This window comes from Egretta garzetta, unplaced genomic scaffold (genome assembly GCF_000687185.1).
Source record: "Egretta garzetta isolate BGI_Z169 unplaced genomic scaffold, ASM68718v1 scaffold187, whole genome shotgun sequence".
NCBI classification, from domain to species: Eukaryota; Metazoa; Chordata; class Aves; order Pelecaniformes; family Ardeidae; genus Egretta; species Egretta garzetta.
Window position 1 is genome coordinate 1,550,443 of NW_009260342.1, and position 18,480 is coordinate 1,568,922.

The window sequence follows — 18,480 nt, forward strand, 5'->3', positions numbered from 1 at the left end:
TTTTTTTTTGGAAAGGGTTTTTTTTGGGTTTTTTTTTTTTTTAAAAAAAAAAAAAAAAAAAAAGGAGAAATATGCTTCCTCTGCTGGAGAACTTTACAGTGGCTGAAATTGGATCTTGCAAAATACTGAGTATTTCTTGTGAAATGCTGAGTGTTCTTGACTCACATCAAGTTATCACTTCAGGAAATAAGTATTACTGTAGAATTAGACCCTATATCAAGAGGTTATTCACTGTAGCAAGACTTGCTGATAATTCCTGCCTGGGCTTTTGAATAAAGTTCAAGTTAAGCCATATAGATCCACAGCAAGTATGTTAACTTTTTTCTGGAATCCTGAACCACATTTGGTTTGTGAATTTAATTGATATAAGCCATTCTTCTTACTTTAAATTTCACCAGGCTGTAAGAACTTGTGCCTAACTTCCATCTTGGATTTCTAAATCCATGTTTATATGTAATATTCAGTATTAAAAGGTAAATGTAACTGTTTCTTTCAGCAGACAAACCCACTGGTAAACAAACTGGTGAGGGTTTCTGTTCTGTTCAGGTTCTAAACTGAAACACAAGCTTGGCTGTAAAAGTTTTCTTTTAGAGACTTTTGCTTCTCCCTTTATAATTTGTGTTCTATAATACAATAAACCCAAGAGGATCCCTAGTTATTTTCTTGGCCCATACTACATGTAGCATCTGCACCCCTTGTCCCAAGCTGGGCAATTATTTCAGTAATCCTCTGGCTCCTCTGTTTATCCTTCCTTCTTGGCTTCTGCAGTTAGCCTGGCGTGACTGAGTCTGGTTAAAATAACCTCTTGCCATTTGACCTTTTTCTTCAGGACTTCTTGACGGATTTGGTGATGTCTGAGGTAGATCGTTGTGGGGAGCATGATGTCTTGATCTTCAGGGAGAACACACTTGCTACCAAAGCTATTGAGGAATACCTAAAGTTGGTAGGGCAGAAGTATCTTCACGATGCACTAGGTAAGAAAGTGCCTGCCTGTCGCCTGTTTGCATTGCAAGGGCTAACCCTGAGCCATCTGCAACATGACTGAAACCTCTCATGCCTAGGAATGTGGGATGGGAAGGAACTGCCTCAGCACAGAGCCCTGGTCTAGCAAACTACATGCTTTCTTATTCTTGATGCCCTTCCTCCACACAGAGGAAGATGCTCTATGGTTGCCTGCAGGAGTAGCATGCAAGGAAAGGCAAACTTGACTTGATATAGCGGAGTCCCTCTTAAAGTTTGTATCACCGCATTATGTTTTTGTGGGTAACCTTCTTTTGTGTCTGTAGTTGTGATAAAGAGGTATAATACTGGAATTGATTTGTGGGCAATGGTCATTGTTCCGTCTGATAAACAAACAGGCTTTAAAAAGGGATTTTGACACAAAGTTTAACAGAGGAAATTGAGAGCGATACCTTGTGTCATGGCAATACAGTTAGGTGGAGATTTCAGAACGGGTTGTGAATGTGAAGCATATATTTCACTCATCTCCTTTTACTTAAAGAAGCTTCTGAAAACACTTCAAGCCAAAGTGCCACCACCTAGGGGGTTAGATATACTCAGGGGTATCTGGTTGACAACCCAAGTTCTTATCCGCAAGTGCATATTGCTGGGGCGTCTCCAGTCAGTCACTTGCCCTTGCAGTTAACAGCAAATGTTCGCTATGGTGTTAACAAGTGTTAAGTGTGAGATGCCCACCCTAGCATTTGGGCTGAATGCAGATAGTACAAGAAAACTCACTTCCAGGTGCTTCAGCTGCACCTATTGCAAATGCTGGCATGTTCCAGAGTGACCCTTGGACTTGCTCAGCCCTTACCTTTGCCACGGAGCAATTAATTCATAAACATTTATGTTAACCTTTTAAACTGGTACCTTGTTAACCTTTTAAACTGGTACCTTGCCCCAGCAAAAATCCTTAGACAAACATGGGTGGAGGGAGTGGGGCCACAGGGCTACTGACCAGCACAGGGCGGGAGATCAAGATGCAGACTGTCTAGGGAGCCTCCTGCCTCCCTTTATCCAAAATGCTCTTTATTCACTGTCTCGTTAAAACTCCCTGGCTAACCTGTGATGTCCTATTCCATTCCCCTGGTGGGGTCTTAATGTCTATGGTTACATGCCAGGGTGAATTCTGATAACTGTGTTATTGCCCCCTCTCCACCAAAAGGTTCTGCTCTACTCATAAGCCACTGTCCTGGGAATTACTGGCCACGCAACTAGAATTGCAATAAAGAGGACCAAAATGTGCATGCTCTCTTCCGAAGAAACTCACAGCCTCGCTACAGTTGGCTTTTACCAACTCCACACAATCTTTCTTACCCAAGGTTGCACAATGAGCCACCCATCCCCCTGCTGTTTCTTGGATGAAGAAAGCTTTGGAAATTGATACAAGAGAAGCAAGATCAGACCAAAGCCAAGTCCCACACCACATCCTTTCACACACACACACACACAACACAAGGCAGTTTGCTTTCCCAGCAGTCTCGCTTGTCCTTAGCAATCCCAGACACTGGCAAGTCATCAAGGAGACAGCTGCCTAAATTAGTGCTCCAAGGGTCAGTATAGTCAGGTCTGTGATTATACGCCTTTTGGTCATTTCTTAAGTGTAATGAGCCTGTTCTGGTAGTCTTATTCTCATGGGTGGAACTGCTGAGCGTAAGTCACAGTGCTAGGCTCTCGCCTAGTATGGAGAAATGAGCAGGCTATTACTTTGTGCTAGGGTTTTCAGCAGACTGAACGATCAGCTGTGGGACCAGTATATTACATTTGACTGCAAGCCCCTTAATGTGCAGTAATTACATAAAAATATTGTAAAATTAATGACTTCTAATACATCATTTAGAGCATTGGTGCTGAGTGATAAGGTTGTAAATCATAGATGTGAGAGATGGAAAATCCCCCTAAGGTCATCCAGCTTGTCTGTAGCTCAGGGCAAGGTTGCTCATGACAATATACCCATCTAATTCTTTGTCAAGTTTTAAATGTCATTTTGCTCAGATGCCATGTTCTTTGAAAGGATTAACAACATTATGCTTGGTGTTAGCTATTTAATACATCTGTAAGAGCATCTTAAATATATGATTAAGGCAGGCTCTTGTGGACCACAAAGAGTAAGTTTCAAATGTGTTTAAGGAGGGGTGGTGGGGGGGAAATCAAATAAACAACAGTTAAAACAGAATTGACTCAACAGAAGCGATGCTGAGAGTTTTGCAAATAAGTGATCTAGGTGCCCTCAGCAGAAATGGTTTGGACCCCAACAACAACAACAAAAAAGCTTAAGAAAATATGCTGCCTGCTTTGCTTGCAAGAACACTGCTGACTGGAGATTCAGGGAGGGAAGCTGGGAGGTGTTTAAGGGTTTTTATGAAAACAAAGACAAAAAAACAAAAGCCTTTTGCACAAACAAGCCTTGTGGTGTTAGCTCAGAGCCAGCAAGATGATCTGAGGAGGTGAACTTAAAAGACATTGAATCATTAAATGAGCGAATAAAGAGTTTTTCCTAGTGAACAACAACAGTTGAAAAATCACTTGGTGTACTAGCATATACAGGAGGAAAATTAGTAAGTAGCTTGTTCCAATATGTCAAACAAAGGAAACTTTATCTGTTTTTCTGTGTGGCCAGTTTCTGTTGTGATGCCCTAAGAGAAGGATGACAGAAATACAACGGATTTTTGAACATGCAGGCTATAAAAATGTTGTAAGGTGTTGATAAAAGAGGCTGAGAAAATTAGCAGTCTCTAGCTAGCACTCAGGTATTACTCTTATCCAAGAGCAAGGTGACATTTTAAAAAATTTTTTAAAATGGTAAATTTAGAAATAATAAACAGCATTGTCAAGTGCATTTCCTGGGAAGATCTTGAGGACAAATGGCACAGCTTCATTTCTAAGACTGTGGATCATTTTATGGTTGATAATACAAGTTGAATGCAAAGTGGAATCCTATTCTTCAGGCTGTAAGTGAAGTGTCTGTGGGGTTTGTGAGCAAAGCCATGCTGTTTTGCACCTGTATCTGGGGGTGGTGAGGGCGCAGGAGGCTGAGGCGTCAGAGCACCAGCCGTCTGATCCGGCACGGAGCTGGGAGGAGTCGTGTCCCCAACATCTGGTGTCTGGAGGCTGTATTGCAGACCCAGGGCGCAGAAAAGGCAGTTGCCGTAAGCAGGATTTAAAGATGTGTCAAGGAGGCTTTTCATGTAACTACCCTGGTTTGTCATCCTCTTGCCTTTGTCCAGGGGAGTTTATCAAGGCTTTGTATGAGTCAGATGAAAACTGTGAAGTGGATCCCAGCAAATGTTCATCCAGTGAACTAACAGATCATCAGAGCAACCTGAAAATGTGTTGTGAGCTGGCCTTCTGCAAGATTATCAATTCTTACTGGTGAGGCATCTCCCTTCCCCTTCCTCCCTGATTAGGTCATTTGCTTAGAGGGTGCCCATTCCTCCTCTGAAGATGAGAAAGCAGCAGTTGTACAGGGAAATGGCATAGACCCATCTATCTTCTGAGACTGCCTTCATTTCCTTTCCTCGCTACCTTCCTACATGTGACACCATATTGCAGGTGGAACTTGTGCCCAAATTGAGGCGTTCCAGTCCCACACACCATACCTGACAGGAGCTTTTGCTGAAATACGCTGCCAAGGGAACACATACTGAGCTGTGACTGAATAAGGAGGGAATAGAGAAGGTAACAGCTTAGCTTAAACTTGGATTGATAAACTGAAAGTTTTGATGTGTATAGAAAACTTTCAGGCCCTTTAGATCTGTAGAATTGAACAGGAGATCATGGGGAGGACACATTGGCAGAGAGATTTCTATTAATCTCTGTTTCTGAGTACTAGTGGAAGAAGAACAGCCTTTCTACTTCAGGACGAAGCACATATGAAATTTTGAGAGCACTCAACAGGCAAAATAAAAATTTCAGTTGTGGAGATGAGTTCAGCTTGGTTCAGTTTGTTTTTAATATTCTGACACCCTGTTCGCTCCAGGGTAACAATGGATAAGTAGTTCTTAGCTTGCAAATCGGTGTGTCTGAAAATGGCTCCACTTAACAGATATGAACAAGGGATGCTTTAAAGACTCCTTAAGTATCAGCAGATTAAATGGGGATCTAAGAATAGACACCTAATGACATTTCCCAGCCTAGAGAGGGAAAAGGAAAAATGAAAAAAGAGCCGATGATGTTTTCTCACAGATAATTACTTCAGGTGATTGGTCACCCATTCAACTTGTTGCATCTCGCTGCCTACGCGATTTTGATTTCCCGGTTTATTGTTTTTCAGCGTGTTCCCTCGTGAGCTGAAGGAGGTATTTGCATCTTGGAAGCAGCAGTGCCTGAGCAGGGGCAAGCAGGACATCAGTGAACGCCTGATCAGTGCCTCCCTCTTCCTCCGCTTCCTGTGCCCTGCTATCATGTCCCCCAGCCTCTTCAGCCTCATGCAGGAGTACCCTGATGACCGGACATCTCGCACACTCACGCTTATTGCTAAAGTCATTCAGAATCTCGCCAATTTTGCTAAGTAGGTGGTGGCAACTGAAAACTGAAACCTGTGCCTCTAGGGTGCAAGTCGCTGCAGGTTACTATGGAGCAAGGCGAGCCTGGCTTGGTAGTGGTGTTTGCAGGCAGCTGATTCTCTGTCACACTGAAGTCAGCTTTAGAAAAGGAGGGAACTTCTCACTTATATGTGAACGCAGTTCCCCTTGAGACACCTCAGCAATTGTCCTTTTCACATGCAGATTTGAGCTGTGTTGAATTCGGTAGAGGGGACACAGTATAAAACCAAGAAGAGCCACGCATTAGCATGTCAGTGTGTACGCTATTTCAAAAGAAAAAAAGCCTGTTCCCACCAAGGATCGTGATTTTCTTCCTTTCTTCCTCCAGAATTCCCAGCTGAATGATACAAAGGTCCTGGGGGGAAGAGAAAGGGTATCTGTGGGAGGGAGGGGGGAGAGATGTCTTGATCCTTGATCATAATACGAACAGTGAATTACTAGTATTTAAATAACTCCAAGAAAGCAGTGAATCTCTTAAAAAAAAATTGTCCTTTTTTTTTTTTTTTTTCCTTCCAAACCAAATCTTCAGAAAGGCGGGTCTAAAGTTAAGCATTTAAGTAACTGTCTGTAAGCACTTGTACTCTGTATTTTGTGTGGAAGTTATTGACTGGGTTTCCCCCCCTCCCCTTTCTTGCAGGTTTGGTAATAAGGAAGAGTATATGGCCTTCATGAATGACTTTTTGGAACATGAGTGGGGAGGAATGAAGCGTTTTCTCCTGGAGATCTCTAATCCAGATACCATCTCAAACATGCCTGGATTTGAGGGCTACATCGACCTGGGCAGAGAGCTCTCAGTTTTGCATTCCCTCTTATGGGAGGTTGTGTCCCAACTTGATAAGGTAAAAGCAGGCTGGAGGCCCAGGAGGGTGAATCCGGCGATTGTATCGTAGCAACAGTAAACACTAGGAAACATCAAGGGAGCAGCTGAAGCCTGCTCTGGGGAGAACTTACTCAACAGCTTTTGAGAGGAATGTTTGAGAGTGGTATTTCACAATCGTTCTTTCCGTGATTGCAGATCGGGGCTGGAGTGGTTGGGCTTCAGCAGTAGCACAAACATCTTGCAGAGCCTTAAAGTCAGGACCAGTGTTAAATGGCAGAGAGGGCAGCGCTTAAAAGTAGACCTGGAATTCCCTGAGCAGCCGGTCCTTTCTCATGAGCGAGCTGGAAAAAAGGGAGGGTGTTTGGACAGAAAATGAAAATGTTGGAGTGCCCTTTTTGATGCTAATGGAGGTGCTTTGCTGCACACCAGGCCCGGCCCTGCCCCGCTCCGATGGAGCGATGTGTTGGCCAGGCAGAACCTGTACTCATTAAAGACCCGATCCAAAGTGTGCCAAGATGTTCTCATTTCTGTAGTCTTTGGATTAGTTTTTAGTATACAAGAGGATGCCATGTAAAAACCTGGATCAATTCTCAGTTTTATCCTGTAACAAAAGCAAGATGCTTTCTGCCACGTATTGTGCTGGGGTCAGATACGCTGTCCAGATTCTGTTCTGCTGATCGCAACAGGCATCGCCAGCAATAAGCATTACTTCTGTTCAGCTATTGAAGGAGAAAGGGCAGTAGTTTGCTCTTCCTTAGCTATGTGGCTTTGCAGGATCCAAAATCATTAAAACCTTGATAGCAAAAGTAGTTGATAAGACCCAGAAAAGCTGAGCTGTGAGTCATTCTTTTTTTTGCAAGTGCTTGAAACTGTTCCATATTTCAACTTTTAGAGGTGTGTTATTTTGTCCGTCTTCCATTTATATTTCTTTTGAAACTGGAGAGGTGAGGTGAATTGCAATGCACTCTTAATATTTTTATTGCATTAAGGTTTGCCACAATAGTTATTTGTTGGGTGTCTGTTTTCTCAAGGTACATTATTTAAAACAGAAAACAGAGCTTGTTGCATCAGAGTAAATTGAAATATCCTTGACTCAAAAAGGCAATATACATTAATCTTGGTTAATCTTAGTTTGATAACAATTTATGATCTTGTTTTTCTATTTCCCTCATACATGCACACAGTGTGCACTCAAAATGTCACAGGCAGCAAAGTCAGCTATAAAGGCAGTTCAGCAGCCTCAGGAAAACAGGCAAAGTGAGCACTCAAAAGACTGGATCCTCCATTTCTACAAATTGGGGTAAACCCCCCAGCACAGGGAAGGCTGCCATCTCCCTCCAGCTGGTCAGGCATTAGGTCAAAAGAAACCCAGCTCCGCAAATGGATCTTTGGACTTGCTGTTAGTCACTGTGAGCTGCTCTCTGAATGCAAGGGCGGTAATTGTCTTGGGCAGCGAGGAAAGGGAGGAGCCAGACCTGGACAAACCATCAAAGCAGCTCTGCTTTGCTCTTTCTGTAGGCTAGATGCATGGATCTATCCTAACAGGCCCTTGGGAGCTGGTATAGTGGTTTGCAAAAAAGAGAACTAAGGGGTAAAGTTATATTGCAATACTGGTTTACTGTAGGTAATGACGGGGAAATTATGAGAGAAGTCACCTCAGAGATTTTAATAGACAAAGAAGTGGTGCTATACAAAAGTGTACAGAGACCTTTCTCTGGATCCAGACTGACTGAATACCTGCTTACAAGAACAATAAGGATATCTTTGAAAAGAACATTATCTTTGTAGCAGAGTTTTACTTTTATTATAAACCTCCAGCACTTTCACCTTCTTCCTGCAGCCCCAAGAAGCTGAAGATGCCCTGTAGATGTTATAACCAGCAGTGACCCAAAGAGGGGAGAAAAATAAAGAGCCTGAACGAGCAGCCTTCCTTGCTGGAAGGTCAGCTGCTCTTACCCTAGGCCTGACCAACACTGAGCTAATGCATAAATGAACAAGCAGCTACACTTTTAATCCCAAGCTGGTGTGATAATGTTGGGATCGTTGATGTCTTCATGCAGTTATTTTTCACTTTTAAGTGGGGAAAAACACCTTAGATTTTGGTAACGGGGCGCTACAGAAGATGGCATCAGTGCGCCAGTGCCAAAAGTGAAAGGCTTACGAAATGAAAACCTTCCCTTTCCCCAACCCCCTCAACCCTTGCGATTCTTTCATGATCCCCCTGAATGCCGCATCCCCTTGTCTGTTGGCATGCATTTCCTTTACCACATGACACCCTTTGCCTGGAAAGTTCCCCCCCACTAGCTGAATCTGTAGTCTTTGAATGCCCTTTAATGAGTAGATACCATAGTTTTCACTTTGACCTCACCCATCCTGGACTTAGTTTGCTTTGCATGATAGTTTTGCATTGGAATGGCAATAGTTTTGTTTTATTGAGCATGATTTTTATTTTTGGGGGTCAATCCTAATTTCTTTTCTATTTCCTTTTCTTTCCTCAATGTCTGCTGCACCCCGTTTCGTCTCCTCCATCCATCTCGTCGCCGTGGTTACGCTGCTCCGTAACACTGCATTACGGTCCTGGCACACCCGCACACAACCACCCACCCTCCTTCCTTCCACCTCCACCCTTCCGCCTCTGTGCATCGTTATCAAAAAAACTGGCGGATGTCGCGGTGCTTGTTGTCCAATTAGGGTGAAAATTCCTTCCTACAGGCGACCGTGGCAAAACTGGGACCTCTTCCTCGTATTCTTGCTGATATCACCAAATCAATGACCAACCCTACACCGATACAGCAGCAGCTGAGGCGTTTCACTGAGCACAGCTCTAGTCCAAATGTCAGTGGCAGTCTCTCCTCAGGGCTTCAGAAGATTTTTGAGGACCCCACTGATGGGTACGTAACAGCCAGAGCTCAAGGGAAGATGTGGGTAAGGGGGTTGGTTAAGCCTGTTCAGGGTTGAGTGCTTCATCACCTGAGCTGTCTGCCCAGGCCAGCTGTCAGAGTGGGGAGCTTGGGCCTCCGTCACAGAGAACACACAGTCCTAGTAAGAGGGTGCACGAGGTGGCCCTGGAGACCTGAAGCTTTTGACTTACCCAGGACTCCAGCGTGTCTCTAGGAGTCAATGGCTTCAGCTGCTAAAAAACAGTTTTGCAATTTACTGCCAGTCTGAGTGGCCAGATGCGTAGTCAGCCATAATGTTTCCTTCTGGTGACCGTGCCGCTTATTTACTGCTAATGGAAAAACTGGGCTGTAGGTGGAACTTGTTACTGGTGGAATAGCAAAAAACAGTCCCTCTTCTGTTTGGTGCAGCATTTCTCACACTGTAATAGCTGTTAATCTGAAGCAAAAAGCTGTGACACAGCAGAACTGCCAAAGAGCTTGGATACTGGGGTCTCAGAGTAGTTTCTGCACTGTCAGGTATGAGGGCCAGTTTGGTCATGTGGAAGCCCCTGCCCTCTGAGCTTACGTCTGGACCTGCAGGATCCTTGGCACAACTCCTGTTCAGTCTTCAGGCGCCCACAATACACAGCTCTGGCAAAGAGTTAAATGGGATCTGAACTGCTCTGAAGTCTCGCCGGAGACAGAAGTGTTTAAGGGGGAAGGATTTGGTGGGAATGGTTTGCATTTCACCTGTGGAAAAATAAAGACGAAGCATTTCTTGAATCAAACGTAATTCTCAAAGATAAGTGGTAATTAAGGAAGAGTGTGTTCTGACTTGAACGCAAAGAGCTCATAAAAGGAAATCTAGTTCCTTGAAGCTTTCGTATGAGGGGAGGAGGTTAAATGAGGTAGAAAGACTTCTCTGGGACAGATCTCTTGGCTGCTTAAAAATTAACCAAATTCCTTTCCACTCCACAGTGACTTGCATAAGCTGAAGTCTCCAACCCAAGAAAACGTAGATGGATATTTCAGGGGCAAGACCTTACTGTTGGTTCAGCACCCAGAGCATGACTTACTCGGATAAGGATGAAAGGGAAAGTGTCTTGCCCAATGGACGTAGCATCTCTCTCATGGACCTGCAGGATCCTCACACGGCTCACAGTGACCATGCTTCTATCATGCACGATGTGCCTTTGCGCTTGGCCGGCAGCCAGCTCTCTATCGCACAGGTGGCGAACATCAAACAGCTGTGGGAAACTCAGAGCACGCCCCAGAGCGCTCCCCAGGTGAGAAGGCCTCTGCACCCGGCTTTGAACCAACAGGGCAGCCTCCAGCCTCTGTCGTTCCAGAACCCAGTTTACCATCTCAACAACCCAACCCCGCCAATGCCGAAGGCCTCTGTGGACTCCAGCCTGGAGAACCTGAGCACTGCCAGTTCTCGGAGCCGAAGCAACAGCGAAGACTTCAAACTTAGCGGACCCAGCAACAGCAGCATGGAGGACTTCACCAAGCGCAGCACGCAGAGTGAGGACTTCTCCCGGCGCCACACAGTCCCAGACAAGCACGTCCCCATCGCGCTGCCCCGCCAGAACAGCAGCAGCCAAGCACAGATCCGCAAAATGGACCAAGCCGGGCTGGGTGCCAGGGCCAAAGCACCGCAGTCCTTGCCACACAGCGCTTCCTTGCGGAGCACGGGCAGCATGTCGGGAGTGTCGGGGGCCATGGTGACTGAACCCATTCAGAATGGGAGCCGGTCCCGGCAGCAGTCCTCCTCCTCTAGAGAGAGCCCTGTCCCAAAGGTGAGGGCAATTCAGAGGCAACAAACACAGCAGGTAAGGAAAGCCTTTTTCCAGGTGCTTTCTGCTTTGATGTTTAGCCGATTGCTGCATTCACCTTCAGAGCTTTTTGACCTTCAGGTTGAACTGTGTCGAATCAAGAGTGCTGGCACTTAAGCGAGTGGCCAGTAGTAAGTGTAAGAAATAGTCGTGCTTGTTACCCTTACAAGCTTGGCAAGCCTAGCTTACCTATTATTTTTGGATGCTTTTGTACTAAATTTAAAAAAAAATGTTTTGCGTTCTCTAAGGTAGCAGCAAGCCTGCTGAAAGAAACAAAACTTGAAAATTTCCCTGAATAAAAAAAAAAGAGAAGCTGTGTTCCAAATTGTAGTTAAGATTGTCAAATGAGAATGCATTTGCCCTGTGGTGCTGATTTAAAAGCATAGCTACCTAAAAACAGAGCAATAAACAAAGATAAAATATCATAGAATAAACTGCTGCTAAAATAATAAGTGTGTACAGCTGTCCTAAGTGTGGAGAAATCTATAGTTCACCATCATGCAACAATCTGTTGCTGGTCCCCAAATAAATACTGCTTTTTCATTAATCATCCCAAACTATGAATAATGCAAACACTTTCTGGAGAGGGGTGCTTATACGTACCAACTCCTAATGCACTTTATCAGTTGTTTATAGGCGACTGTAAATCAAGACTGTCCTGTCAAAAAGCCAACATTCCTTTACCTTAAAAAAAAAAAAATCCTGTTGGAATTTGCTGCATATGAAAATCAGTTTGATGTTAAAGAGAAAGGTATTTAAATGCTTGGCACTACAGCGAAGGTAGAAGATGTCTCTATCTGCAGGCCAGAGGGAAGGTGGTCGTTTTTCAGAATCTCATATTAGTGCATACAGACTTATCAGCTGGGCAGGGTAAGGCTCTTGAAGGCAACACGTGTGCTATTCCTTGGGGTTAAGTGTTTTCTTCTGTGGTCACTGTGAGGGTAAACATACTCATGTTTAATTTATCTTACCTAGTATTGAAGGAAATTTTTTAAGCTCCTGCTCTCCACACGACCTTCTAGAAAGGATGCTGCTCTGCACACAGGCACCAGTGAGGACTTGCTCTCCAGAAAGTTGCAGCCACTGAGGTTGAGACTGCACCAAGCTGCTGGGGAAGCTACATCCGCAAGGTGCAGGAGGTTGTGGTCCTCCTTGCTGCCGTAGCCCTGTTGGCAGAAGCTCTGGTGAAGGCACAGTTATGCAGGGGGAAGGCTTTTTGGCTTTTAGGGTAAAGCTGGCAGAAGAATTTAGTTGCCAGTGTGAGCTCCTGCTCTGCCAAAGGTCTTACTGGTATCCCTGCTGCTTGGCAAACTCATGAATGTTACAGTCGAAAGGAGGAAAAATCTGGATGATGCCTGGGAACCCAGGAGCAATCAGGGCTTCAAAACTACTTTGATACCTCCAGTTCATTAAAGTACAAGGAGATCAGAAACACTGAATCACAAAGCAAAGGCTATTATGCCAAGTTAGTAATACCAAAAAAAGTAATTGCATATTATTTGAAGTGCATATGCTTGTGTCCTCCTTTGGAGCGTGTGATTTACATTTGGGCATAGAGGGGTTGATAAGTAAAATATATTGAATACAACTAAGCCTAGTGCAGAGGTGGTAGGAAATCTTTAGGCCAGTAACGGGGATAAATTTGAAGGATAAACTCCCTTTGCAGTTCTCAGGCGTCTGGTGTGAACTTGTATTGTATGATCTGTGGGGTTTTACTGTACGGTTCTGTGCCATGTCCTAGCCAAAACCCCCCGGGGAGCTGGTACCTTTCCTCAGGGCTTGTTACGGAGAGTGCCTACACAAATACGCAAAGGCAGCTTTACTCAGAAGGTGTTAGGATAAGGAGGAGAAAGTAAGGGTGTTTCGACTCCAGTCTTTGTGCGTACACCTTACACAGGTGGCTTCTGCCCTGTGTGTATTACAAGAAATATTCAGTTAGCTGTTTGCAAACCCCTGCCTCTTCTTGTCTTACATTGCTGATTACCCAACTGCGCCCAAGTAAAACCTTTGCTTGTTTAGCATCCAAGTGACATCTCAGACTTCCCTCTTCTCCGGTTACTTTTTACGTTCAGTTTCATGGATGCCTGCGACTACGACTGGCTTCAGGGAAGTCTCCTACCCCCTCTTGCAGGCGATGTGCATCTACTTATTTTTCCACTCCACTTTCCATGCTAATTGTTTTCTCTGGATTCATTAGAGTACTTGCTCGTACTTTATTCAGAGAAATCAATTTGTTCTTTCCTTCCCCACACCCTTGAGAAATGTCTTGAAGTGTGCCAAATCGAGTGGCCAACATTTTTTTTGAGGCAAATTCCATTGCGTCCTTTTAATTGCAAATCGTGTTGTGGAATTCTGTTCTTATTTAAAAAAGAAAAAGAGAAAAGAGAAGTTGGGCATGTTCTTTCTGGGCATGTACTCTTTAGGCATGCTTTGTGGGCGTTATAATTATTAGACTCTGTTCTCTACAAGTCCCATTTGTTTCTGAATATAGAGCTAGGCCCTTTGTCTGCTGGGAGAGGTCACTTTTTGCCTTCCATTTCCATTTAGTAGGTAGGTGGGAACAGAAATGTCAGTGTGTTCCTCTGGAAGAGAGGCAAAGAGGGGAATTAATACATGTTACTAGCAGGCTTTTTCTTTTTTTCCCCCCCTTTTCATTAGAGTATAACTCATAACCCGTTAGCGTGTGAAGTGCTCGCCATCCGCTTGGTCTTTGTAGGTTTTCTGAGTTTGGTTGCTGAACATGTTCTGTCCTACAGCTTGCAAAGTTGCTTGGCAGCAGTCTGTTACAAGGCTGGTGATGAAGTTGATAGTCGCCCCTCTGCTATCTCAGTCCTCCAGTGAACGGTGACACTGCTCACCCATAGCTGTTCCTAATTCCTGGTGGCAGAGCTGTACGTAGTTCGTAGTCTCCCTTGCCATGGCTGCCTCACAGCAAACGCCATCAAAAAAAAAAAAAATCTTATTAAGGAGCTTTGCCAGGCTGTCACACACATGGCACTTGAAAGGGACTGTTAGCCTTTCTGCTGTGAAGGCTTCCTTCTAGCGAAAAGGCCTCTGCCTGAAGCCAGGGATTTTTGCCTAATTCCTACTCCTTTCCTTTGCCTTTATGCCCATCCTTGCTGAGGCTCCTTCCAGTGCTGGAGTCCTCGTTGCTGCTCAGGACGAGCAGATCCTCTGGCCAGAGCTGGCGGCAGGACGTGTGCGGCACTCGCCCGCTCTGCCCTCCTCAGCAAGAGAAACAGAAACGGAGGTTGACGAGATCCCTCGCCAGACTCGCGTAAAGAAGCTGCTATTCCCACGTAAAGAGCTCCTTGTCGAAACCAAGGCTTCAGAATCCCCCTGCCGTGGAGCACATTTCACTTTGGCACAATACCGAAATGAGCACAAAAAGAAGCCACAGTTGGGGGGGGTTGTGGTGGTGAAGTTGATCTTCCACATTTCTCAAAAAGTTAAGACAGTGTTGCTCTTTCAGGGGTAATTATGCTAATTCCTGTGCTTATAAACTTGTCTTTGTCCATGAAAATTGCTTGGAATTTGTAGCAAGCTGTATTTCCCCCAACCGGGTGGGGAGTTTCTTGTTTCTTTTCTTGGCTTGCTTTTTGGATTCCCTTAAAGAGGGTAGCCGCTGGTGATGTTCTACAGTTCCAGTAAGCACTGCTGGCCCTGACTTCCCTTTACAGCCTTGTCTGGCTGTATGTGCTACAATAGACCATCTAAATCTGATAGGCGCTACAGTGCTAATGTTACACCTCTTCGCCACTTGTAAGTACCGCTGTGCTGTCTGGTATCCAAGCCATCCTCCATCGCAAGGTCTGTCTGCAGCCTGGCTGAGAAAGCTGCTCCCAAGTTAAGCTCCTCAGTACTCCAACGGAACCAATCTGTCTTACCCGAGCAGGCTGCAAGCAAAGCTGCGTCACTCTGTTTTCTTGGTGAGAAAAATCACAGGTTGAGAAAGCCTTACTGAAAATCTGGCAAAGGGGAAAGGTGGATGTGAACAGGATTTGGAAGCAAGAACTTTTCCAGAGAGAAGCTCACTTAGCGAGGAAGAAAAATTTCTCAAGTATGTTGGTTTTTGAGGGACTCAGGTAAATGCTGTGGGGTCCAAAGTCAAGGAAGGATGAGGTGTCTCTGCAAGAGAGGTTTTGGGGGTCCTTCAAGACTGACAGATTCACAGTCATCTTTCTCCTCCAAATAAACTGCATTTTAGAGCTGATTCCTGTGTAGTTTCTCTGAAGAATGCTTACAGGTATCTGTGCTCCAGGTTCAGTCACCTGTGGATTCTGCCACGATGTCACCGGTGGAAAGGACGGCTGCGTGGGTTCTCAATAACGGGCAGTATGAAGAAGTAGAGGAGGACGCAGAGCAGAATCCAGATGAAGTCAAGCATGCTGAGAAGGTAGGTTTTATCCTGTATGCAGCCGACTCGAGGACTGACGGCGAGTCCTGCCCACCCCGCAGCTGAGTTCAGAAGGGCTTTCAGGTGCTGCTGTGCCAGAGTCATGCTGTCCAACACAGGTTGGATTGGTGTAACTTCCAGCTGTACATGCTGTCACACACATCTGCAACACAATGTCCCATATCACAGATGAACCCAGGTATGGGCTGTAGCATGTCAAACGGGTGCAAACTGACACAGCCAAGAGTTTGTACGTTACAGCCTGGTATTTGGCACTTACATTGCATCGTGAGTCACACTGCCTAAGTGTATTAGATCCTGCTCAAGTCATTATTTTTTATGACAACACTATAGATGCCATTTTTCTCTGCTTGCAAATTTTTTTAGTGATCATTAAACTGCATTAAAAAAAAAAAAAGATTGTTAACCCAACTGAGTATAGCTTAGGAGATGCTAAGTGATTGTACAAGGCTCTGTAAATGCAATTCAATCTTCATCAGTAGTTGCATTCAAATTTTTTCTTGGGCTTCACCTGAGGCAAATGCCTGTCACCTAGAAACACTAGTACAGTGTTTCTGGGCTACACAGAAACATCCATGATCTTTTTTTTTTTTTTTAAAAGTGTATTTATTTTCAGGAGTAGATACCATTTTTCCATATACAGTTACATCTCTATGCTGCTATGGTGATGAAGTTTAGTAAGAGGTTTGATATTTTGAGAAGGCAGGGAGTGAGGAGGAGAACTCAGTGGCCCAGAGGCAGGAACGTAGGATTACTGAGAAAGGTGAGTGAACCCAAACCAAAGTGGAATATGTTGAGATTCATTGCACTGTTGCAGAAGTGATTGTCCACAGAGACAGTAAGAAGAACAAAACCTCAGTGAAGTAAACTTACGGACTCTGTTCTGTAGTGAATGATTTGCTCTGTCTTCACATGTGGTTTCATGCCTTGATTAGGTCCTGAAAAATGAGTGATTTGGGTCCCATACTGGTCAATTTTGTAAGTTTGGTCACCCTGGGACATTTTTGCAGTTGAGAACTATTAGCAGCTCCTGTCTGGGAACTGCTTGAGTCTGGAGTAACTGGGGATGTTACAGGTCAGGGCTGAGGTGCCAGGTCAGAGCCCTCTGACAGCTTAAATTGTGCTACAGAATGACATCCTACAGTGCAGGAATAGCTTAATGCTCAGTGGGAGCCTACGTGCCCTTTGTCTGTGTTTGCTTGTCATTTCCTTTACTTCTATCAATTTATTTTTCATTAAAAAAAACAGTGACCTTCTCTGAACAGCAGTAGAAGATTATAATGATCTGATCTCCTCCTTTTTCCTTTGCATCTGATTCTTTCCTTCTTTCCTTCCACCTGCAGTATGAACAAGAGATAGCCAAGCTGAAGGAGCGCCTGAAGGTGTCAAGTCGCCGGCTGGAGGAGTATGAGCGGCGGCTCCTGGTGCAAGAGCAGCAAATGCAGAAGCTGCTGATGGAGTACAAGTCTAGGCTGGAAGACAGTGAGGAGAGGCTGCGCAGGCAACAGGAGGAGAAGGACAGCCAGATGAAAAGCATCATCAGCAGGTGAGGCTTTGGAAAGCTTGGGACTGTGCAGGACGAGCAGCCTCCCCTGTGTCACATTTCTCTTTGACACTAAAGAAGGTAGTTGCATGGGCTTCTTGACATCTCTGGACTGTTGCCATCATCCTGCCTTAGAGGTGATGAAATGGGGATGCGGGCACGGAAACTTGCCGCAGATTGCCAGGAGAGCGAAGGAAAAGATTTAGGAATTTTTTACCCTGCTCTCTGTTGTACTTCTAACAGGTCTTTTTGCCTTGTGTGGAATCTGTACTCCAGGCAGTAGTTTTTCAGAGCAGTTGCACTTTTGGCAATGTCCATTTGAGAATAACAAGGTTAGACAATTGGGAGAGCCAGATGGATAGATAAACATTTCCGAGTGCAGCAGAATTCTTCTCTCACAGAGCCAGGGCAATCAGAGAAGTCAAACCAACAGGCCAGAGTACCTGAAACACTCTGGAATAGTATTGAAGTGTCCTAATTCGTACCTCTTCTTGCTCATCAGACTCATGGCAGTTGAAGAGGAGCTGAAGAAGGATCACGCAGAGATGCAAGCTGTCATCGATGCAAAGCAGAAGATAATTGATGCACAGGTAAGGAGCTCAGGATCTCCAAGAACCAAGTGTTCTGTGCGTAGAACCCATTATTTTCCCCTGTCCTCCCGCCCCAGCACTGTTATCTAGCTCCCAAGCCAGTAATGGCCCATGGTGTTGCACATGTGACTTCCTGCCCTCCAGGAGAGAATTGGGTTTGTTAATTAATAAAGACCGTACTGCCTGGCACTAGGCTTTGAGACAGCTTGACAATAAATCACAGGACTGATTGCTTCTCCAAAACCTTTCCTACTTTGAGATCCCAAGGGGGTAAAGGAATAGCGATGCATTGTGTGGACATCGTTCCGAGCGTGGGCCTGGGAAGTCTGGAAAAGCTGTGCCTCATACCAGCATAGTTTAATCGCCATGTGCATGCATCTCAGCTATGCAGGCTAAAAGCATGGCTTTGAACGTTTGAGTCGAGAAAAGAGAATGCTTGCAATGGAGCGTTGCCCTGTATAATGTCACACGTGGCATTTCACCCCATCTGACCGTCCACGTCGGCCCTGGAGAAATGCCCAGTTTGCCACAAACCTTGCAGTGCTTGCCTCGGTCAACCCAAGTTAGCCGTGGAAAGTGGGACCCAGTGGGCAATGCATGTGGGTGTATTGTGTGGGATCATTCCAGCTTTTCTTCTGTGTCTGTGCTGATCCCAGAGAGCCAAGCTTGTACAACAGAACCTGGGACTGGTTTGATATCTGCCTGCCTTGTTATGTTTGTGATAATTTGCATTTGGAGGACATCTTTCCTGCTTCTGGGCTTTTCGGTAGTTCCAACTGTAAGCTTTCCTTAATAGGTAATCACAAGAAGGTGACCTGTTCCAGGAATAACCCAAGTTATTTCAGAAAGTTGT

At 44.9% G+C, this 18,480-nt stretch overlaps 1 protein-coding gene across 1 annotated transcript in view; it reads left to right on the forward strand.

Annotated features, from left to right (window-relative positions):
* RASAL2 (RAS protein activator like 2) overlaps nt 1–18,480 on the forward strand; it is a 124,402-nt gene that overhangs the window by 101,799 nt on the left and 4,123 nt on the right. The window contains 10 exon segments of the mRNA XM_035898065.1: nt 830–974; nt 4,227–4,371; nt 5,273–5,509; nt 6,181–6,382; nt 9,055–9,254; nt 10,221–10,298; nt 10,300–11,074; nt 15,339–15,473; nt 16,838–17,040; nt 17,540–17,627. Coding sequence (XP_035753958.1) covers nt 830–974; nt 4,227–4,371; nt 5,273–5,509; nt 6,181–6,382; nt 9,055–9,254; nt 10,221–10,298; nt 10,300–11,074; nt 15,339–15,473; nt 16,838–17,040; nt 17,540–17,627 — 2,208 coding nt within the window.